Raw genomic sequence first — 23812 nt, 5'->3', positions numbered from 1 at the left:
CGTGTTGAAACTAGAGCAACTTTGAACTGTTGAACCTCTGTCGCTTTTATTTCTTTAGTTTTATTTTTTATACGACTGTTTTTGTGTGTGTGTGTGTGTGGTTTTTTTTTTTGCGGTAGCTGATTCTGGTTTTCTTCCATCGGGTAGGCAAAAATGGATGTCCGCATGAAGCTCTTCATTTGTTCTTCAACCACTGGAACCAAACGAAGGCATAACACGATCGCGCACTAACGGAATGAAGATGCGAGTAATTTATTCTGTCACCAACGGCCTTCCTCATCTACTGCAGGTCTACAACCCCATTAGCTGTGTGTGTGTGTGTGTGTGTGTGTGTGTGTGTGTGTGTGTGTAGCTGTGTATATGCAGTTACATTACACGACCAAGGCTCGATCTCTTAATGAACACGCCGCACTGGCTGTAACTCGTGTCAGCGAAAAAGAAAGTCCGGTAAAACGGAGCGGGTAATTGGGAGAGTTCATCGCTACAATCGAAAGCACGAGCGGAACCGGGGCAAACAACCGGCACTTTCTTTTTATGTGGGGGTGGGGGGTAGAGAATATACACGTCCTACAAGTTCGCTTTTCGTAGATCTTTTAGCTCGGAGTTTTTGATTTGAAATACATTTACCCAAACGACTCGAATAAAGAGTCAGTAAAGGGATTAAAAACTCTCAATCGATACAATGACCTTATGCCTTTTGATTCTTAATATGTAAACGTTATTACATTTCTTGGTTTCAGTTCACAAATGTCCTTAGTCTATGTATATACATATAGGATACCTATGAACGTATAAAATGGACACCGTTCCATGTTGGAAAGTGTGTGTAGAGTATTCGGAAATAGCCGTTTTATGCTCGGATAATTAACATGGCTATATGAGTTTGGGGAGAATCTTCCGTTAAAGGTGCAGTAAAGGCGTAGTAAGACCCGCAGTGGTTCCAGAGTCCAACGGAACTCCGGCTGGACTACGAAAGGGGAGTGGGGAAGTAATTGAGTTAACAAAATACTGATGTGTAAGGCTACACGAGTGGAGACAACAATACATGCCTTTAAAACCAAATGAGGATAAAAGAGGCAAAATGGTTTAAGTGGAGGGAAAGCAAGGGTGGGTGGGAAGAGAAGGTAAGGGAAAAGATGAGAGGTGTGACAGCCAGCGTCTGTTCCCACAGCTGGCCCTAAAACACTCAGCAGGGGCCATTACCAGTAGGGGGGCGAGTTCACCCCCTGTATTACCACTTCAGCCCCCCATTAACCAGCTCCCCCCCTCGACACACACACACACACACACACACGTACCTCATCCCGAGCTAGCCACGCTAGCGCCGCTATCTGTCACTCTAATGGCCGTCGTTATGCTGATATGCACAGTAGGAGTGACACGGCGGCGGATTCCGCTTCAATCAGCGCGCGGCGCACAGATACAGGATGACGATCCCCCGCGCGGACTTAACCAACCCAGACGCAGCTCCGCGTGAGCGCCGCAGCACGCCGCCCGCTCGTGCGCGTTCGAGACGATTTCTCTTGCTGAGCAATTGGATGGGGGGGTTGTTGGACCTGATTTGCGTAGACCTCGGTTACGGGAGGCAGACGGTATCGACCTTAAACAAGTCAAGAGGGCATCTCACTACTGCATATCTTCGTATTTAAACGCTGTGGTCAACTGTTTAAAACACCCCAGTTTGCAGGCAGATTAAGTCATGCATTTGATTGGCATGTGGTAATCAGATTTTGATTGCAATAAATAAAAACATAAAAGCAGCCAGGGGAGGTGATTTAAGAACGCATGTCCTAAGCCTTTAAAAGGAAGTGCATATATACTGTTGTACTGCAGAAGCCACGGACCACACTAGATCACATTAATCATTAAGATAAATGACACCCAACATTCATGTTTAGAAACCGCTTTATTCTGCTACACATTATAGTGTTATTTATATTTAAAAATAAACTGTATACAAACATACACAAGCAAGAGATAAATGAACAAAATGATTGCAAATTATATAAAAATGGATATTAACACACATGAGCACACGCACGCACGCAGACAGACACAAAGATCAGAGCAATGCTTCCAAGTATTAGTATAAAAGTGAACTGAAGACCATGGACATGTAAACAAAGCCTTGCGTTCCACATTTACATTAACTGCAGTTCTTTTGTCCATGGACAGGGAACAGTCAATATCCCCATAGTTTTTCAAACATAAAATACAGCCTTCGAAACTGAACGTCCACAGCAACAGACATTCAGAAGATGCAGCCCAAAAGAGCCATCGTATTCGGATCACCAGCCAACTGGAAGTGAGGCAGGCCCGCGGAGGCGGGGCCAGGAAGTGAGGTCAGGCACTCGTTGTGGACAGGATGTCCTCCACTAGGTGCTTATAGACCCAGGCGTCCCCTTTAAGCCTCTGGCGACGGATGGCCACCACCTCAGGCTTCTGCAGCAAACATACCTCCAGCTCAAACTGCACCGCCACCTTGCCAGAGTCTGACTCCGTCCGGCACTTCAGAGTGTAGCTGAGGGACAGACGGAGCGCGTGAGTGGGCGAACGAACGGAAATGTCCTACGGCTGTGTCTTCATTTTTCACGACACATCGTCGGTCTTCGTTTAAACGAACAGGGCCATTAGGGCTTTTCATTAACATTTGTCAGACATCAAAATTCATACACACATACCAACTGCACTGAAATGATGAGGTCTGGGTTCTGGTGTTATTGGACCACATTTTGCACGCATCATGCTCGAATTCTCTCTAAGGACGGGTCTAGTCCGTGGCCCGTGATTGGTCATCTAAGACTGTTGGAGAGCTTTTGTCGTGGTGCTCACCCTTTCTGCACGTAGTCCACGTTCTTCTCTGGCAAGACCCGGAGGATCTGGTTCAGCACCTGCTCGGCGTTCGTCTGGCTGGTCAGTGTCACGTTGTACTGCGCCTGAGGAATTCACACATTAACGTTAAACGTGTAGCACGTACTGTTAAGCAGTGGCTACTAAAACAGTGCAGTTTCCCCATTGGACATCACTTCTGCCCTAATGCATCTGAAGGGATTTACACAGAATTCTGTTTGACAGCCAGTCGGAATTATGATAAATCAGAATTATGACCAAAACCTGATAGAAATTTTGTTAAGAAGGTTGGAACTTGAGCTTAAAAAATTATTTTGCAAAGCAGGCTCTCAGGTTAGATAAATTAAGCTGAAAGCTGAGGACTGGCCAGGACGAACATCCCTCAAGTCTTCTCCTGTTGGGCTCGAGTTATTCGGCTCAGCAGAGTAACCCTGCTCTGCGGAAAACCCCACAGGGGAGAGTGGACCTTTATCCTGCGGGGCGTGTCCCGTGGGCCCCGCCTCTTGCTGGGCGTCAGCATGGTGATGACTTTGTCCAGGCCTCTCTCCAGACTGCCGAACACCTTCCCTGCCTTGCGCTTCTGCGCGCTGTCTGCCATGTCCAGAGACCGGGACCTAGGGGATTGTGGGAAAGGCGGTTTCTCCAAGGGTTCGTGTGGCAATTGGACAGGTACCTCATTTAACATCACCACCTCCCTCCCCCCACGATTACTCCTACTGCCTCTCTGCCAGGTTCCTTTAATGACCTTCTCCATCAGTGCATCTCTCGCTCACTCGCTCGCTCTCTCTCTTTACCTTCTCTCTGGGCTGAATGCCAGGCCTTCCAGTGCTTGCTGTCCACTCTTCTGCTGCTCCCCTGGTTTTCTGTGGAACACATCTTTACAGATACACACCCACACACCACAAACATGTGTCACTACATGCTACACGCAACAACCAGCACTGGGAGAAGTGACATATACACCTGTCAGCGTGCACCTCGGGACTTGTCGCTCTCTTGTGCGCTCTCTCTCTCTCACACACACACACACACACACACACACACACACACACACACACACACACACGGTCCCTGGTGAGTTCCTGTCTGTTTCAGTGAGAGAGGAGGGAGTATGTGACAGTAACGAGGTGGCCACAGCGAGAGTTGGGAAATAGAGCGGAGAGAGATCCCAGGACACACTGCCCTCTCGCCAGCTCATCTACACCCACACACACACATTAAATCATCAAACCTTATCAAAAGCTTTAAATTCCTTTACATTTAATTATACTTTATCAATTTAAGCCTGCTATGGACTTGGGCTTAAAATGTTTGTAACCCTTCACCCCACCCACCACCCAAATGACACAATGACAGCATGATTTGCAGAAAAACTTAGAACTCTCATATCACTATAGAGCAAACACACCGGAATAATGACCAATTACTGACAATTACCAAACAGAGCGTAATTTAATCAGACAGCAGGTGTTTGTTTAAAAGGACCCAGTTAAACATGTTCAAGTTATAGCCACATTAGTCTGCAGCTCAGAGAGACGGAAATGGAGAGAGAGAGAGAGGGGGGACGTAACATCTCAAGAGAGTCAATATCTCGCCCCATATTAATAACCAGTCATTTCATATTAGCACTCGTACTGATAAAACAACCTAATTGCTTTTGTTGTGCGATTTTTCATTTTTCTTCTCCTGCTCCTAATTGGAAAACTCCAGAGCACCTCAAGATTATAAAGATAATTATGACAACGGACACAAAGAGGTAAATTTGGAAAATACGGCTCTGTGGCTAAATGTGATTAAGGTGGAATAAGGCTGAATGAAGTGTGTGTGTGTGTGTGTGAGAGAGAGAGAGAGCACAGGAGTGCATCAACACTAGTGTGACCACAGTGGAGTCAGGACATGTGTATTTAGTTCCCTGCAAGGACCATCATGCTCACAATAAGGGGATACTAATTATAGTAAGAATTTATTAATATGAATTTAACAAACAAAGGAACAACACCCCCCCCCAACCCCCCCGCAAAAACAAAACACCCCCCCCCCCCAATCACCTTAAATTGGGGAAAAACGCTGGGTAACTAAAGCTAAAGTTAAGACCGGGCGTAGACATGGGGTTATTTAGCTACAATACACAGTAATGCACACGAGTGTGAAACGGATGAAGTTGCTTGATTTAGAGGACATTTGTTAGAAGGAGAGAATCATGTCAAGGTGGAAACGGCTTTGAGAGAGAGGCCGGAACGTCCTGCGAAAGCGCTCACCTCTCCGAGGGTCTCCCGTCGCGTTCAGGACGTTGCTGTTAACGGGCGTGGTTGGCCCGGCTTTGTGCGGCCGGCCTTTCCTAATGGCCGCCGGGGTTAAGGGGGCGGGCAGGGCGAACACGTTGCCATCTGGAGCAGGCACCAACAGGTTCTCCTTATCCTCTTTGGTGCGCTCACGTTTCTCATGGTTCTGTGGGCGGGGCTTCCCCTGTCTGGGGCCTGGGGCGGAGCCGACGTCGCCGTACTTTTTTTCGGATGATTGACAGGCAGGTTTCTGAAAAACCAAGCGAATGAAATTTAAGGAACAGTGATGCGCTGAAAATGACGAACGCGAGCTTCAACCCGAGGGTGTTGGACGTCTATACTGAGGGGACGACATGGTGATTGCAGACCTCCGTGCCCAATGCCCCGGTTCGGAGGACCGATCGCGCATGCTTTGCGGACCATTGCCGAAGCCTGTGCCCGCGCATGTTACCCGTTCCTGGGCATCTCTGCGGCAATGCCTGGTCCTGCCCTGTTTCCAACTTCAGTTTTGCCCTCAGTAGGTGGAATCCTCTCTCCGTGGGGCTCAAATGGGCCAGTCCGGTTGGCCGGTCATTCCCGACTCTGTGCGGAGTTAAGCGGGACGTTGCTAGCCATGGCCGTGCTGTGAGGAGTGCTCACGGGCCACGGCGCTGCTTCTGTACGCTACACACGACGCCTTGCTCCCGTCGCCGGCTGTTCTGCCGTTTATCGACGCTGAATCAGTCGGTACCTCCTAGTCCTTCGTCCCCTTCCTGTGTCCCACAGGTGAGCTGGCGAAGGCAGGTGTTCTTTTGTTGTTAACTTCCTCCACACTTTGCTCATTCGCCTCTAGTCTGGGGTAATCTCCCCTTCATCCCATCTCTCCATAAGGCATTTCTGTCCCAGAAATCTTTTTATCATAAACGTAGCCTTTTTTTTGGACCGCATACACCTCGGGCGAAGTCCCCGTCGTGTTCGCCGCCTTTCCTGTACGACTGAAAGGCTTCTCCGCACATCCATGGCTGTGATCCTCTGCCGTCTGCTGGGAGGGGCGTGGAGGAACATTCTCTGCTAGAAAGGGAGTCAGGAGATCCGGGAGGATCATTTTAAGGAGGTCATCCTCCTGGCCCGTCAATTACCGCGTACGCGCACAAACCACCCAGGAGGGTGGGCTGAGCGTGGAAGGATAAACCATTGCTCCTGCACAACCTGGCCGGGATGCCTTCTATGAGTAGATGACAAAGCACTTTTGTAAGTTGCTCTGGATAAGAGCATCTGCTATGTACCGAATTTGGTGGTGGTGGTGGGGGGAGGGGGGGGTTAATCAGTGGAAATTAAAAACTTCAAAATTAAAGCAGTTTTGAAACTTATTTTTAAAGCAGACATTAAAACTGTTATTTCAAATTCTGTGTACTGTGGTACAGAACCAAAATGGTCTCTGTAGTGGGTGTATGTATATATACATATATAAAGAATGAAGAGAGTCAGAGTGTGTGTGTGTGTGTGTGGTGTGTGTGTACACTGTATGGAGCTAACCTTGCGTGGAGTACATGTGGTCTGTGTGTTTTTTGGTGTTATGGGGACCCAGGCGCTGCTGTCGTCATAGCAATCCGGAGGGAAAACCAACGAGCCACCTCGGCCCCGATGCACACCACCATCATAATCGTCCTCGTCATCGTCCTCCTCACCAAAATGCAAGCTCTTCTTCAACTGTGAAACATACACATGCACGTGCACTCAAAATCGCTGTACAGTGCAATATTCAATATGGTTTTAGAGAACCCACCCAGTTTTGAAAATATGCACTTTTGCAGGGTAGCAGGTGTACTAGACCGCGTGCGTGTGGCGCCTTACCCGTATTTCAGGGGCAGTAGACCGCGTGCGTGTGGCGCCTTAGCCGTATTTCAGGGGTAGTAGACCGCGTGCGTGTGGCGCGTTACCCGTATTTCAGGGGTAGTAGACCGCGTGCGTGTGGCGCGTTACCCGTATTTCAGGGGTAGTAGACCGCGTGCGTGTGGCGCGTTACCCGTATTTCAGGGGTAGTAGACCGCGTGCGTGTGGCGCGTTACCCGTATTTCAGGGGTAGTAGACCGCGTGCGTGTGGCGCGTTACCCGTATTTCAGGGGTAGTAGACCGCGTGCGTGTGGCGCGTTACCCGTATTTCAGGGGTAGTAGACCGCGTGCGTGTGGCGCGTTACCCGTATTTCAGGGGTAGTAGACCGCGTGCGTGTGGCGCGTTACCCGTATTTCAGGGGTAGTAGACCGCGTGCGTGTGGCGCGTTACCCGTATTTCAGGGGTAGTAGACCGCGTGCGTGTGGCGCGTTACCCGTATTTCAGGGGTAGTAGACCGCGTGCGTGTGGCGCGTTACCCGTATTTCAGGGGTAGTAGACCGCGTGCGTGTGGCGCGTTACCCGTATTTCAGGGGTAGTAGACCGCGTGCGTGTGGCGCGTTACCCGTATTTCAGGGGTAGTAGACCGCGTGCGTGTGGCGCGTTACCCGTATTTCAGGGGTAGTAGACCGCGTGCGTGTGGCGCGTTACCCGTATTTCAGGGGTAGTAGACCGCGTGCGTGTGGAGTTACCCGTATTTCAGGGGTAGTAGACCGCGTGCGTGTGGAGTTACCCGTATTTCAGGGGTAGTAGACCGCGTGCGTGTGGAGTTACCCGTATTTCAGGGGTAGTAGACGCGTGCGTGTGAGTTACCCGTATTTCAGGGGTAGTAGACCGCGTGCGTGTGGCGAGTTACCCGTATTTCAGGGGTAGTAGACCGCGTGCGTGTGGCGCGTTACCCGTATTTCAGGGGTAGTAGACCGCGTGCGTGTGGCGCGTTACCCGTATTTCAGGGGTAGTAGACCGCGTGCGTGTGGCGCGTTACCCGTATTTCAGGGGTAGTAGACCGCGTGCGTGTGGCGCGTTACCCGTATTTCAGGGGTAGAAGACCGCGTGCGTGTGGCGCGTTACCCGTATTTCAGGGGTAGTAGACCGCGTGCGTGTGGCGCGTTACCCGTATTTCAGGGGTAGTAGACCGCGTGCGTGTGGCGCGTTACCCATATTTCAGGGGTAGTAGACCGCGTGCGTGTGGCGCGTTACCCGTATTTCAGGGGTAGTAGACCGCGTGCATGTGGCGCGTTACCCGTATTTCAGGGGTAGTAGACCGCGTGCGTGTGGCGCGTTACCCGTATTTCAGGGGTAGTAGACCGCGTGCGTGTGGCACCTTACCCGTATTTCAGGGGTAGTAGACCGCGTGCGTGTGGAGTTACCTGTATTTCAGGGATAGTAGACCGCGTGCGTGTGGAGTTACCCGTATTTCAGGGGTAGTAGACCGCGTGCGTGTGGCACGTTACCCGTATTTCAGGGGTAGTAGACCGCGTGCGTGTGGAGTTACCCGTATTTCAGGGGTAGTAGACCGCGTGCGTGTGGAGTTACCCGTATTTCAGGGGTAGTAGAGTGTGTGTGTAGTGATACCTGTATTTCTTGCAGAGGGGAGCAGGTGGGCTCCTGGCCGTGTGCCTCCGCTCTCAGACGCACTGGCCTTCCACGCTGCTTCTTAGCCAGCAGCAACAGATACGTAGCTGTAGTCTGGTCATATTTCCACTACACACACACACACACACACACACACACACACGCGCGCACACACTTTTAATCTTGCTAGGTATAAGACAATTATGAGTGCTTCAAAGAATAAAGACTGATGAAATGAAATTATATATTTATTATATATTTTTTAAATTAACTGGAATGTTTATTTAGAACATTATGCAGGTCCTCTTTTAGCTCTGCTCAACAAGTCGTCACTGAACACCTGCTTACCGAGGCAGGTGGATCAGTTACTGTTTTAAATGGAAGTGTCTGGGGTCAGGGGGGTGGGATGGTATCATCTGCCTGAGGATAAGAGGCCTCTTCTGCAACAGGGGCAGGTCAGTTATACTTTACTGCCACCTAGTGGTTGGGAATGGTGGTGTTTCAGGCTCGCCTTTTCCCCCATTCCAAGATAAAGGCAGCAGGTGTCCCAGAGGCAGATACAGAGAATGGCAGACTGGTGGCGGTACGTTTGCAAGAAGGTGTGTGTGTGTGTGTGTGTGTGTGTGTGTGTGTGTGTGTGTGTGAGAATGTGCATTCACACCTCAGACACCAGCTGGACAGTGCTCTGTTTAGACCTCCTCAATGACACAGCCATCTCAGTGATACAGTCCTCATCTATATGACCCAGCTAAGACACACACACACACACACACACACACACACACACACACACACACACACACACACACACACACACACACAAAATCACACAGGTGTGAAACAGAAGTAATTATAAAGGTGACAGTTACCCTATGCATAGATATTTTATGCATCTCTACTGGTTTCTTTATACACAATATCCATCAAGCATCCCTCTTTCTATCTACAGTATCCATACAAAGTATCTCCATCTACACTACCTACCTACTGTATCTCTCTCTCTCTCCATCTTAATCCTTCAATCCCTCCATTTAACACGGTGGCAAACCTGCGGCGTATCCGGACGTCCCGGCCAGCCGGGATCCAGCCTACCCCTTAGTGCGGCAGCTCACGAGCGGTTCTCTGAGATTTTCCCCGTTCGCCATCCCCTGCTTCACCAGGCGATGCCGGGACTGAACTGATGACCCAGCGGGCTCGATCGATACCAAAAGGTCAGGTCAGTGGTGATCGATGAGGGGCTCCGGATATGCAACAGTGCCCGCTGGAAACCGCGCTGCGCGGATCTCACTGTTGCGCGCCGCTACGTCAAAAGCGTGTAGACCCGACAAAGCGTGAAGAACCCCTGAAGAACCGGGAGAGCTACGGTGTTCGCTAATGCAACGCCAAAACCACAAACTATAAGTATGGAACTGCAGGCACATGGTAAACATGATTACATTGCAATTATGATAACGGGCTCTGAGCTTACCGACAGGCAAAGTGGGCTTAAAGACAGCTGGGTAGAGCTGCTGTTTAAATCCATCTTGCAGTTCTTTCCAAGTTCTGCCAGAGTTATAGCCCCATCTCCGAGAGCCCCCTTCTCCAAAGCCCCTCCCTTCAAACACACGCGGACTTAAACCATGATTGACAGGCCAAGGGGACCACCTCTGTCGAGAGGTTTCCTGACTGGCTTTATACATTCTGCTGACATTTTTGGCTCCTAAATGCAGGTTTTAGTATTACTTGTACATTCTCAGAGCAACTATTTTTGGGGACAACTAGCAGTATTTAAAGACTTTAGGCTGCGTTATTAAACAATGCTTTAATCAGCGATAAGAAACTGGTAGGCTGGATGACCAGTTACAGACAAGGTAACAATTTTCGATGGTGCAGTTTTAATTTGTCACATATAAAATGCACAGACCCAAACGTTAAGCCGCTGACACCAGATCCATCCCCCTCTTTCCAAAGGGCTGAAATTATTAACATGCAAAGAACAAGAACTGATCCAGGATCAGCATTTCAAGTCTACATGCTTTCATAAATGATTGCTGATGACAGTATGGATGAGAACACAAGCAGCCACTAACAAGCATGTGTGTGTGTGTGTGTGTGTGTGTGTGTGTGTTTTACCGGGCGTGTGCTGTGCCACTCCACAGGGCTGCTGTAACCCTTCATCACCCACGGGTGGTCCAGCAGCTGCCTCACTGTCAAACGCCTCTTTGGCTCCACCTACAGAGCAGGCACAGGAAGTGCGGTTGGAACCCGATTGTCAAGAGATACAAGTGTGTAGACCACAGTCAAGTTCTCAATACAGCTTAAGATGAGCTTAAATATATAACGCTTATGGAATTGTGTTGATTGGCTGGTATGCACACACACACACATGCACACACACCCCCCCAAACTACATACCTGCATCATTTGGTTAAGGAGCAGTATACTACCAGGTGACAACCAGTGGGGGTTCTTATAATGGCCGCTCTGGGAAAATAGTCATAAACATCACACACATGTAAATTTTCCTTTCTCAAAATGTTCATATTTTGGACACTAAATGTATATATTAAAATCTGCTCGATACCAATCACATTTAACGAAGGCAGGAACCACACGTACTGTGATTTTTCTGTAAAGGACCATGCAGTTATCGTCATCAAATGGAAGGTACCCACACAGCAGAGCATAGAGCAGCACGCCCATACTCCACACATCCGCCTGAACGCACACACACGCACACACACAGAAAACAAGAAATATGTCAGCCTATATGCAATGAACACTGACAAGTCTGTGTGGTGAAAGGCTCCTGGACACACCCACACGTATGCCTACATTTACCTCGGAGCCAATGTAAGCCTTTCCCTGGATGAGCTCAGGCGCCGCGTAGGCGGGACTCCCACAGCAGGTCATCAGCTCGTACCCCAGGCCGCCCTAAAATGGCAAAACACGCTACACTCACAACCCAGGCTCCTTAGCAACACAGTATGAACCCGGACGACACACTCCATGAGGTCATGGCGCGTTCTGCACCCAAATCTGCCCACAACGCAACACAGTTCCAAAGCAAATATGGAGGTTTATAACAAATATGTCCACTGTACACACAAATAAGGACAATAAGACAAATACGAGGCAAAGTAAGAGACAGGTTTCTCATTATGTAATAACCACATCTGCATTTAGACACTAGTTTGCACTTTTTTGGACATTGCTGGGTCGTTTACAGTGCAGCAATTCTAGAAATGCAGAGAAACACGCTGCTCTGCCCGACAATCAGGGCCTGGGCAGCAAGACGCTTGCCATGGTGACGCAAAGGCTCACCCAAGGACAGCAGAAGAAAGTTCTGAGGGCGCCCATGCAGGCTGCCTCCTTCAGTCCAATTATACCCGTGCTTCACTCACGGGAAAAGAAAGACAAATGGAAGAAAAGAAGTTTAGAAAAGTTTCAAATGAAGGAAGAGCAGAGGAAGAGCTGAACATGGCAGAGAAAAAGGAAACCAAGCAGAATTATCAGAAAAAGCCACGCGGGACCAGATTCTCAATTTACCACCGATTCAGTTACAACACAATCCGTTCATCTGTTAAAATGTCTTTTTTCTCACATAATGGGTGTGTGGTTGTATATGAAGTGTTTTTTTTTTTGCATCTTGTTTATTTTTTACCGATTTCTTGTTTGCACATAAACTCTTCCACAAAGAAAACATTGCACATATCCGGGCAGGGGGGCTGGCGTTAGGGCTGCCTACTCACCTTTGGTCTGGCACAGAGGCCAAAGTCGATCAGCTTGAGGTTATGACCCTCGTCAATCAGCAGGTTTTCCTGAGAGTAATAATAAACACAAAAATTACAAATCAGGCAAGAGTCCAGTGATAGTGGTGCTCAGCAGCACCGGTGGCTGAACCCTGGAGGTCTCTGATTGGCTGATGTACCGGTTTGAGGTCACGGTGGGCATAGCCCTGGCTGTGGACGTAGGCCAGCGCTGAAATGATCTGGCGGAAGAAAACTCGTGTCTCCTCCTCAGACAGGCGGTCTTTAGCTACAATATAATCAAACAGCTCACCTCCAGGACAATACTGAGACAGACAGACAGACAGAAAGACAGAAAGACAGACAGAAAGATACAGGTCAGTTAGACAGTGGGTCTGGAATGCTGTTCACAGGCCTGGAGCCCAGTGTAAGCAGGCCACACTACTTGCTTCTTAAGCCCAGCCCTCACCCTACCAGTTAGGCTATGTTCCTTCCCAGTCCAAGCTCCCATGACATCCTCAGCAGACACACAGCACTCATGATTGCTTAGTTCAGGCATGCTGAACCACACAGTAAATAACATCACTTTCTCAAAATAAATCATTAAAAAAATCATGTGACCCCTAATTTACCGGGACAACTGCAACTCACCTCGATCACCATGTAGATCCTGCTCGCCGTCTCAATGATGTGGTAAAGGCGGCACACGTGCTGATGGCTCAGGTTCTTCATAGCTTCCATCTCCATTTTCACGCGAGGAAGGTCGTCCTGTGAAGAATCACGGCAACAATGGAAAAAACAAAAACAAAAAACCCCCAAACAAAACCCACACATTTTGGGGGTTTTTTCCCCCCTGATTGCCTCTAACTGATCCAGTAAGAGAACAGGGTTCTGAGCAAGCTGGATATGATCTGGAAACTGTCCCCATAATAATATAATAATACATTGCAATGAAATCAGTGGTGGCCAATGACAGTGATAAAGAGATCTAACTCACCCCAAGGTCTTTCTTGTCCATTATCTTGATGGCCACTTTCTCGCCTGTAAGAATATGCCTGCCTAGCTTGACTTTTGCAAAGCCACCTGCAGTGTAGAATTGGACAAGCCGGTTTATTAATTCACTCTCTCATAGAAACAGCTGCGGGGGGGTGGGGGGGTGGGGGGTGGGGGTGTTACCTGATCCGATAGTTTCGTAAACTTCATAGTATTTGAGGAGCTCTGAAGCGTTGTCCACAGGCATGGTTACAACAGCAACTATATATATATAGACCTGCGTGTCAGAGGAAACAGAGAAAACAGTAAACATTATCTTGCTAGCGAATTTCTTTTAAATGTTGTCCCTGCTTCTGTTCGGTCTTTAGCAAATATAGTTCTAGCTAACAATAAAAGACAACACCCTTCTAAATAAAAACGTTGAAACGTCAATTAAATGTACACAGCGACATAGCTCGCTAGGCGAGCTAACTGATTAGCTAACTGTTTTAATGGTAAACTGTCACGTCAACTGACAACTATCGATCGGGCTAGCTTAGCTAACCTATTATTTAACTATTGAATTATTTAACAATTGAACTAAGCAGCCCTTCGGGTTATACTCACCGCTTGTCTCTGCGATTACCAGCCGGGCAGTGTCGGGTTTAAAACGCTTAGCTTCAATATTTCGTGGGCGAAACAAGCGGCGAGCTACCACACAGGTCTCATACGAAACAGCCAAACATTGTTCACGCAAATCAAACGCTCAAGAAATTCGAATTTCCCACTCGAGACGTCACATAACTTCCTGTTTCCGTTCAGAAAAAAGTCCTTTGACGTGAGCACAGTCGACTCACGTTGGCTCCAAAATATTGATTAAGGTCTTTTAAAAATGTACGGGGAATCATTTAAAAATAACAATAAATAAAATAAATGTTAATAACATTTGTATTACAGAATAAAGTTATCTACCTATGCTCTCTCGCTTTATAACAGTTTTGGAAAATGCGGCTATTACGTATAAAATAGCATATATTCATGTATAGCATTATATATCAGAACGTAGAGGAATATATAATCATATATATTAACATATCTCTCTCTCTCTCTCTCTCTCTCTCTCTCTCTCTCTCTCTCTCTCTCTCTCTATATATATATATATATATATATATATATATATATATATATATATATATATATATATATATATGCGTGCGTGTGTGTGTGTGTGTGTGTGTGTGTCTAACATTGTACAAGTAACGTGTTCCTATAAGTAGCCTGATGTTAGTCTGGTAAAGTGGATGCTGCTCTGTGATCCTCTGCAGTGCTGAGAGTCTGATAGTATCTGATAGAGTGTTTGGATGCTGTTCTGTGAACTCTGCAGTGGGAGTCACAAAACTCACCCCTCCTCCCAAGACATTACACATTTGGCTAAACACTCCCACACATCAGCAGTAGCCCTTCCTAGCACAGTGCTATCAGGTAGTAATCACACTGCAAGACATCCATAGATGCTACCTTGTTACATTTGACCTGGTTACATGTTACCCGGTAACCCGTTACTCCCCTCAGAATTCACGTCACAGCCAGGACTCTCCAACCCTCATCCTGATGAGCTACTTAGCCGCAACTAAGTAGCTGCTCCAACTGATATCTAACTCACTTGATTCAGTCGAGGTCTTTCTGGTGCTTCAGGTGGTGGAATTGGGTGTGTTACATGAGCCAAGCTCTTCAGAAAGGTCTTCCCCATGACGAAGAGGGCTTCCTTCTACACTAAGGGGAACCCACTTTAATGGTACTGGATCACAGCTCTAGGACCCTACTTTGACCCTTCTAGGGCCCTACTGTGCTTGGTAACTAGATGATATTGATGAGGTTTGCTAAAGTAAAACCTCATCAAGATGGACAACGTGTGTTCAAGAAAGAACACATGAGTTTGTAGTTGCAGTCACCATATTTCACCCAGTTCTGTGACAGGGCATGTGTCATCTTCACAAGCCAATCTGTTTACCAGAAAAGCCACAGATCCTGTTTACCCCGACTTGCCATCAAGTGCACACTTCATCCGCAGAGCACTATGCATCATTATAAAGCCAGTCAATCCACAACCCACAATCCCCTGCCTACACTGGACCTCAGTGGCCAGGTTCACCATTAAACCAAGAAGAAACATGAAGAAACAGCCAGTATTTTACCATCATGCTTAATCTGGTGTGTAAAGGGGGTGGTCTCATCATACAGACACATCCCTGTGGTTTCACATCCCTGAGTAGGAACTTCCAGGAAATGCAGATCTCCACAAACCTGCTAACTCAGAGGCAGAGGCACGAGGTCAGAGATGCCCCAGCGAGTGACACTCCATATAAAGCCTCTCTCTGGGAGGCAGGGCAGTCTTCTCCTGCGTCTTCATCTTCAACTCTGTTTTATCAAAACGGGAGCTCCCTCTGACATCAGCCTTGTGCGCCCTCAGGAGCACTCACTTTCATAGCGCACGTGTGAGACGGACCGGAATACCGCCAAAGCTGCACTTTGCTGCCTGCTGCTCCCTGACACAAAACTGGCCAATCTGATTGGCTCTCATCTGTGTCGCACAGATGGGCTTCTGAGCCCGTGTGCCTGTGGCCCTCGCCAGAGGCCGCAGTAAGGGTGTATAGAGGGCGCCGATGAGCACTCTCTTGAGAAAGGGGACACCCACGACCTCGCAGTCCTTATGTGCATGTGTGTTCGTGAACTGCAGGACCGTATGTGTGTTGACCGAGACTGGGGTTTACATGGGGGAATGAAAGACTCTCTCTTAGCCAACACCCAATACACCAAACACTGAATCAACAGTCAATATCACCGCCTATTTAATTCGGCATCATCCACCCATGCAGCATTGATAAGGTGTACATGGGTTATTATCAGGTGTGGCTCATTGACTAATCTGGTGAATAGGTTAAATCAGTTACTAATTAATTATATTACTAAGACCTGTATAAACTAATACAGAATCACGACTAGGGTCCCTGAAATCTAGACTTCATTGTATGGCTTGCATTTTTAATTTGAAGAATTAGAATTTAAAATAATATAAATCATATTATTTTAAAATTATATTATATAAAATTATAATTTGAATGAATTTTAATTAAGAGGCCATGAACTGTAAACGTGTATTTCCTTATAATACAATATTATGTCGTTTCTAAACATGTCTTTTTGCCACTTGAGTGTAGCTCAGATTTGAGAGTTACTGCCCCCTCGTGGTAGGAAAGAATCACTACACTGCATACATTCGTCCAAAAGAGGGCAATATTGCACAGGAAATAAACAAGTTCACGCGTCACGATTTCCTAAGATTCTACGGTCATGTTCTAACTCTGAATGACACAAAGCACTGAAGCTTGAAAGCTGTAGTCTTTTCTCCAGCAGAGGTCGGCACTGTAACGTCGTATAGACGTTCTATATGCTTCAGTATACACTCATTTTATAGTACAGTGAGCTGAACTTGCAGTGTTATTTTTGATGTATTATGTTATTTAAATGACATCATTTAAATATTTGAAATAGCATAATCCATCAACATAATGCATAATTAACATAAGAGAAAGACAGATGTATTTAAAATATTTCTTTGAAGAAACCCATATGGTAGACATGAGAAGCCCTACACACACACACACACACACACACACATTAGAGACCTCAAGGGAGTTTCGGTCAATACCGTCTCGACTGCCTGGGGGAGATGTGGAGGAATGATGACCCCCCCCCCCAGACATCACCTCCACGGGTTCCTCATAGCGGGACCGAGACTGTAGCCTCTCCACCCACACCCTCTCCACCCCTCCACCCTCCCCTCTAAGGGCTATTTTGAACCGCAACCGCGCCGACCAGCAGGCCAAGCAGGTGCAGTCGTTTTCTTCAAAAGATCAATGAGCTGATTGGTGGCTGGGTCAGCTTTGATAGGCCTTTCATTAGGGCCTGAGCACATACAGGTTCAGTACACTTCAATAGAGACTTCACAGGAAACAACAGCCAGGGACTGGTGGGAAAACGCCGCCTGGCAACGCGCTTCAAGCCCTGGCGAATCATTAGCCCGACTGTTCTGGGTCGAGTCCTGCCTTTGATGTGCGCCGAGCGCCAGCGAGCAAAAACCGATCTCAGGTCAGCCGGACTCAAGTGCATTTTATCATCGCTGTTACGTGCCGCTGTTACGGAGACTCTGGCGGCCTCTCCGCCCGAGGGGATGCTTCATGAGCTGTGAAATGTGTGTTGTGCGTGACACGTTCAGGGGACTGAGAAATATGAACATGACCCCTCCTACCCCGGCACAGATGCTGAATTATTCAACTGTGCTTGCATTCATTTGCATAAACCAGACCTTCCCTCTCCTGATTGGAACACAAATGTATGTATATATGCATGAGACATACCAGCAGTTTATGATTGGATGATTTAATATGCTGTGTGCAGAAGGGGGCTCTTTTTGTATGTCCGATCGGGCCTGTGTTCAGGGAGAGCAGCGTCGCTACTGTCTTAGAGATTAGAGAGTTCCCCTCCTGCTTCCTCCATCTCTGTAATGATAGATCTGTAGGGTAGTTAAAACATATGCAAATGAGACAGCTGGCATCACACAGACCACGTGACCTGTCAAAGTGGGGGTGGGTTCGAAGATGCACTGCAGAGGGGGGAAACCCTCCCAACACACACACACACACACACACACACACACACACACACACACACACACACACACACACACACACACACACACACACACACACATACACACCCCCCACATCACTCCCCTGGAATAATCTCTCTACCCTTTTGGTGTAATTTTTATTTTCTCTCATCTCTTTCTCTCTCTTTCCCTCTATCTCCCTCCCTCGCTCTCTCCCTCTCCCTTTCTCTATCTGTCTGAATAAAAGCAAGCTCAAGGTTAGAACAGCGACTGATGCCGGAACCCTTCCCAAGTAAGACAAACGGATGTGTGTTTGTACATGCACATATGCCCGTGTGCTCCCACAGCACACGCACACTCTTCTCTTCTGGAATGTGTGTGTGTGTCTGTATGACAAGACCAGCAGCAGGTATCCAGCAGGAAGTCTGCCAGCGTAGAGCTGCCAACTCACAAGAAACACAAACACACACACACACACACACACACACACACACACACACACACACACACACACACACACACACACACATTCCAACAGACTGAGTTGGCATTGTGAAGATTCTCTCCTGCCAGAGTGCTGCTCCCCCCCCGTCTCTCTCTCTCTCTCTCTCTCTCTCTCTCTCTCTCTCCCTTCCTCTCTCCCTATCCCTTTCTTTCTCCAGCAGATGAAAATATAAAGGGCTATGAGTTCTGAACTGCTAAATTGTTTCTGACATTTGTGTGCGCGTGTGTGTGTGTTTGAACGTGAGGTACATTTATTACATCACCATAAGCTCATTAACTGTGTTACCCCTTTTCGCTGAGCCGCACGGCAAACCCATCAAATCAACACACAGGATGTTTAATACATTTACATTTAATGAAACCTTGAGATGATGCAAAAAAAATCTATCCAAACACATAACTTTGCTGATAATCTGATAGAGATTACATTTAATGCACTCTGTTACTATTATGCAACACACAAATTCACATTCTTTTTCATTACCAATATTTTCCCCCGGTCACCACATGGAAAGGCCTTCCAGACCAATGACACTCAGGAAGTCATATTCAGACTTTAATTATTCCCCCCCCTGACTGCCCTTTTGCCCCTTATTTTTGCCCCCTGACAGATCAGATGCAAAAGAATTGTTCCGTTCCGTCCCAGCCCAAACCAGAGTCGCCCGGGATGACGGCCAGTGCTGGAAGCAGCCTCGGTGAACAGCCTGACGAGGAGGAGCAGCCTAGGAGACAGGGTGGGGGTAGGCCACAGTGGGGTAGGTGATGTTGTCAAGTGTTGCGTGTGCGGCTCCATACAAAAACATACAAAAACATACAAAAAGAGTTTTGGCTGAGGGGTCGAGGGGGGGGGGTCATGTGTCGAGGGTAAAAAAAAAAGGACTTTTATTTTGTGGGAGCCGAGCATGGTGAACAAGTCCTCCGGGTTGGGGACAGAGAGGGCGAAGAGGAGGGGACAACTTCCCGTTTCCGGTGGGGATGGAGACGCAGCGGTAGTGGGTGGGGGGGAGGGCGGAGAGGCGGCCGGAGGTGCTGAGGGCGGAGGCTCCTTAGGAGGCTTCTGTGTTGCACGTGTGAGACGCTGCTCCTCTGTTCCCTACGGAGAACACAGAGAGGCGGAGAGAAGGGGGGGGTGATGGAGGAGAGAGAGAGAGAGAGAGAGAGAGAGAGAGAGAACGATAGCGTGAGAGGGAGAGAGAGAGAGAGAGAGAGAGGGAGAGAGAGAGAGAGAACGATAGCGTGAGAGGGAGAGAGAGAGAGAGAGAGAGAGAGAGAGAACGATAGCGTGAGAGGGAGAGAGAGAGAGAGAGAGCGAGGGAGAGAGAGAGAGAGAACGATAGCGTGAGAGGGAGAGAGAGAGAGAGAGAGAGAGAGGGAGAGAGAGAGAGAGAGAACGATAGCGTGAGAGGGAGAGAGAGAGAGAGAGAGGGAGAGAGAGAGAGAGAGAGAACGATAGCGTGAGAGGGAGAGAGAGAGAGAGAGAGAGAACGATAGCGTGAGAGGGAGAGAGAGAGACAGGGATGGGCAGAACGGAGCAGAGAGGAGAATGTGAGACAGAAATGTGGAAGAGTGCGAGAGCGTGATACACGAGACAGAGGGAGAAAACCAGAACACCCTGGTCCAATGATATAACCCCACAGGACACGCAACAACCCGCAACCTCGCATGTGGCAAGACGTCAGCAAAAACCTCTCCTCATCCCAACTTCCCGCACACCCCCATGGTCCCCTTTGCTAAATGCTTACATTTTAAGTAGTTGCAATATCATGTTAATGTCTATTCACTTGTTAAAGTTACATTAAAACTGTTATCTGTTTAATAATAATAATTAAAAATCACAAATTATTTATTATTATTGTTGCTGTTGTTGTTATTCAATTATTGTTAAGTACTAAATCAAATGATGATTATTGTTATTATTAAGTAAAGTTAAAATGTAAGAGAGAAACTGAGACAGAAACAGAAAAATAAGAAAATAAGAAACTGAGACACTGAAAGACACAGACATTGGGAGACAATGGGAGACACTGAGAGACAGAGAGAGTGAGAAAGTGTGAGACAGTGATCGCAGCATGTGACACATGCTCTCCCCATGGTCTCACCTCTGGGGCCAAAGTCTCTCATGTAGCAGTTAGTACAGTATGGCTTCTCGTCGTGCTGCATTGAAACACACACACACACACACACACACACACACACACACACACACACATTACTGAGAGTAAGAGCTTATTGGTCTCATTCATGCAGCTATAACTTACAGGTCATTAAAGGGGGTAATGATTTTGCATTTTCAGGTTCAGTTCAATCTTCCATGATTTATGTGTTAAAAATGGACTGATGCTGTGGAGTTGTAAGCACATACCACTCAGAGCATTTTATTCACAGCAGAAGATACCAAAGATACGCGCTGTTTAAAAGAGACATTTAAACTAGCACCCGTGAGCAACGCATTTAAGCCGTACACAAACCTTAATGGCCTCATATAAAACTTTATACAGCCTCTAACAGATAGAAGAGCCCCAGTGCCAGTGGTGCAGCTATAAATATGTATAATATACCTCCCTGACGGTCTATAATGCTATGCGTTCTGCACACAAGTGTAGGCTACGCACTTAAACCCTAAGCCTGCATGTCTTTGGAGGGAGGGGCTTCTGAGAGACAGTTTGAATAGGGGGCGTGGCATTGGGTGGAGGGGTGGGGCCTCCTTCAGTGGCTATGTGGGGCAGGAGTAAGTAATATTAAATCGCCCTTACACACCGTCACACATGAACCAGGTTTAGACGAGACGCATGCGTAAGAACAACAATGTTGGATGAGCTAAACTGGAGATTGTGTGTGTGTGTGTGTGTGTGTGTGTACCTCTGCGTGTTGTCCGGGGGTCAGCTGCCTCTTACACCTGTGGCATTTCAGACACAGTGGGTGATAATCCCGCCCCAGGGAGCGTTTTTTCTCACCTAAAGGAGTCAAAGTTCAAAAGGTCAGGTGGACAGGTCTTTCGCCCCTAGGCCTGGCTCATACTCTAACCATAACCCTCCTCCTCCTCCTCCTCCTCCTCCTCCTCCTCCTCCTCTTCCTCTTCCTCCTCCTCCTCCTCCTCTTCCTCCCAGAGACACACCTTTTGCTGACTGAATGCTGAATCTCTGTGGTAAAAGCACCGACATTTGCACAAGACAGCTTGCAAGCCATTGGTTGGGGTGGGGTGCGGTGGGGTGGGGGGGGGGGGGCGTTCAAATTGGCAAGCCCCTCCCAGCGACCGACATGTGGGCTAGCCAATGGGGCGAGGGGTTGTGACGTGACATAGCGATCCCTGGGACCGGTGTATGGACCAGCCGATGGGGACTGGCAGCTACGTTTAGACTTCTCCCACCACCGAAAAAAGTATCGCAGAACGGACTTAACCAAAAAAGCGTCTGAACGGTATGTGCGGGGCCCCGGGGTGTGTCCTTCCAACCAAATCAAAGTGTCTGTCCACCACTGAAAAGGAAGGCAAACACTCTAAGAATTCCACGATAAGGGATGAGAGGCAAGACACTGAATCCAAAGCTGGAAGGCAAACACGTCAGAGCAGGATTAGGAAAGAGCCGTCTCTCTCTTTCTGTGTGTATGTGTGGGTGTAGGTAACGATCAGAAATAGTGAGAGATTATGTTGTTTTCAAGAGATTTATTTGACACCGACAAACACACAGATACACACTCCCTCATCTCAGCTGTTTGAGAGGTACAGCTTATTCTGATCTCAGATCAGTTAAAATGGCAAATGTCTAGCAACGTTTTTTGGGTGAACAGTCCATTTGGACTCCATTTTGGATCATTGTTTTTGCTCAACTTTGGCCCCATCTTGGCTCTGCCTTGGCCCCAGAGTGAACATGTCTTGCACTGCCTGCTGTTCACACTCCATAAGTCACAGGGCTCAGGACAGAAACAGTCCTTCCTGGCTTAGAGCCACGTGGGAGCTTCCAGAACTTTCTAGTGCAGTTTGGCTCGATACGGCTCTTTCGTAAAGCAGCCGTGGCTTGTAGCCTTGAAGCTGCCAGGTTAAACACACTCTATATCTCCTCTCTCTCTCTTTCTCTCTCTCTCTCTCAGAGGCCAATTCAAATTTCTGTCACAGACCCAAACCTCCTGCTCACTTCCTGTGCTTGGGTGACTCAGGGAGAGTCACCCTGACATCAGTGACACGCTGGTCCTATTTCAGAACCCCCAGGCGTGGTAGGCCCACTGCACTTCCAGTGTGGGACTGAGCCACTGAATGTGTCCAGCAGTGCAAGGCAGTAACCAAACACTCCTGGCCAAATCCCCCTGGGTCCTAGTGCAATATACAATCCCCTCTCACACAACCTCCACTCGCTAACTGAACTCTGCGAGAATAGAAGACATTTCTAGAACATGTTTCCATATAACCACCCAGCTACAGCTTTGCATTTGAACATTTGAAAGGTTTGGTCTTTACCTGTTACCAGGGGACCCGATCTACACCAGTCTAGTCCGGCAGCACCAACTATGGCAACTATGGTGAACCCCACCTAAACCCCTCCAGTCTCTCACTGCACAGTAAGCAGCAAAGGGAGATGACCTGATCGTCGCCACGGGAAACTCGGCTATGAACTCTAAAGAGCTAAAAGATCGTGGCTTGGGTTCGACAGATGTCCAACCCCACCCCCCCACCCCCCGTGCCCCTAAAAGTGGACTCACCGAAGTAGACGGGCTTCCCACAGATGGGGCAGTAGCTCACCATGGCGACGGAGTGGCCAATGGCACTAGGAGGAACACGGAACTCGAGCTTGCGCTCCACAGAAAGAAAGAAGTAAAGAGAAAAAAAAAAAAAACGAACAAAGTGGCAGGCCTTCGAGAGGAAGTGGCGAGAGGTGCGCTGTCACAGGAAGCGGTGTCAAGAAAGAGGATTTTTAAAAAAAAACCAATCGCACGACAACCCAAGAGATCGAAAATTCAAATGAAAACAGTCAGAGCGACTCAGGCGTAGCGAGCCGTCCGGGCAGAAGCAGCGCACGCGACGGGGGGAGGCGGGGTTTCGCGCGACTGCGGCGACCGAGGCCGGAGCTGCGGTCGGTCACTGCGGCTGGAAATGGGACGTGCTGCCGAAGGAGGTGTGAAGTGGCTTAGAGTTTTTCTCTGATGACTCGCAGACACAGGGAGCGTGCAGGGGCGGAGAGGGGAGGACACGGAGAAGGAGAGCCGAGGAAAAGGGAGAACGGAGGACAGGGAGAGCGAGTGGGGAGGTGAAGAGGTCGGGGGGGGGAGTGTGAATGGACGATTGAAGGAAGGCGCGAGCGCGGGAATGAATGAAGAGACGAGAGCTGGGGGTGACGGCGGCAGGTCGCATTTTGTGACTGCTGTTTTCCTT

At 48.2% G+C, this 23812-nt stretch overlaps 2 protein-coding genes across 2 annotated transcripts; both read right to left on the bottom strand.

The window, feature by feature from the left end:
• Window positions 1–2001: 2001 nt before the first annotated feature.
• On the bottom strand, window positions 2002–14022 carry melk (maternal embryonic leucine zipper kinase). Its single transcript, XM_035530091.1, has 18 exons — window positions 13905–14022; window positions 13482–13575; window positions 13303–13388; window positions 12957–13073; window positions 12488–12631; window positions 12309–12377; window positions 11398–11490; window positions 11176–11274; window positions 10972–11040; window positions 10690–10788; window positions 9239–9325; window positions 8578–8706; window positions 6648–6821; window positions 5109–5382; window positions 3645–3726; window positions 3317–3464; window positions 2833–2936; window positions 2002–2521 (listed from the first exon to the last, which is right to left on the bottom strand). The coding sequence occupies exons 2-18, from the start codon at window positions 13543–13545 to the stop codon at window positions 2344–2346; spliced, it is 2016 nt and encodes a 671-aa protein (XP_035385984.1). The 5' UTR covers window positions 13546–13575; window positions 13905–14022; the 3' UTR covers window positions 2002–2343.
• Window positions 14023–18786: 4764 nt separating this feature from the next.
• zgc:195282 (uncharacterized protein LOC100192223 homolog) lies at window positions 18787–23430 on the bottom strand. Its single transcript, XM_035530095.1, has 4 exons — window positions 23143–23430; window positions 21310–21404; window positions 20550–20604; window positions 18787–19543 (listed from the first exon to the last, which is right to left on the bottom strand). The coding sequence occupies exons 1-4, from the start codon at window positions 23183–23185 to the stop codon at window positions 19497–19499; spliced, it is 240 nt and encodes a 79-aa protein (XP_035385988.1). The 5' UTR covers window positions 23186–23430; the 3' UTR covers window positions 18787–19496.
• Window positions 23431–23812: the final 382 nt, after the last annotated feature.

The sequence above is a fragment of the Electrophorus electricus genome, chromosome 9, assembly GCF_013358815.1.
Source record: "Electrophorus electricus isolate fEleEle1 chromosome 9, fEleEle1.pri, whole genome shotgun sequence".
Lineage (NCBI taxonomy): Eukaryota > Metazoa > Chordata > Actinopteri > Gymnotiformes > Gymnotidae > Electrophorus > Electrophorus electricus.
The sequence above is the reverse complement of the archived record's forward strand: the minus strand, read 5'-3'. Positions and strand labels throughout refer to the sequence as shown.

Coding starts and splice junctions, on each gene's coding strand:
- melk (XM_035530091.1), bottom strand. CDS start 13,545: ATGCCTGTGGACAACGCTTCAGAGCTCCTCAAATACTATGAAGTTTAC. Junction 3,727..5,108: donor GACGGGAGACCCTCGGAGAG/GTGAGCGCTTTC, acceptor GTATCTGTAAAG/ATGTGTTCCACAGAAAACCA. Junction 3,465..3,644: donor GCATTCAGCCCAGAGAGAAG/GTAAAGAGAGAG, acceptor ACAATCCCCTAG/GTCCCGGTCTCTGGACATGG.
- zgc:195282 (XM_035530095.1), bottom strand. CDS start 23,185: ATGGTGAGCTACTGCCCCATCTGTGGGAAGCCCGTCTACTTCG. Junction 21,405..23,142: donor TGGGAAGCCCGTCTACTTCG/GTGAGTCCACTT, acceptor TGACTCCTTTAG/GTGAGAAAAAACGCTCCCTG. Junction 20,605..21,309: donor CCCCCGGACAACACGCAGAG/GTACACACACAC, acceptor GTTTCAATGCAG/CACGACGAGAAGCCATACTG.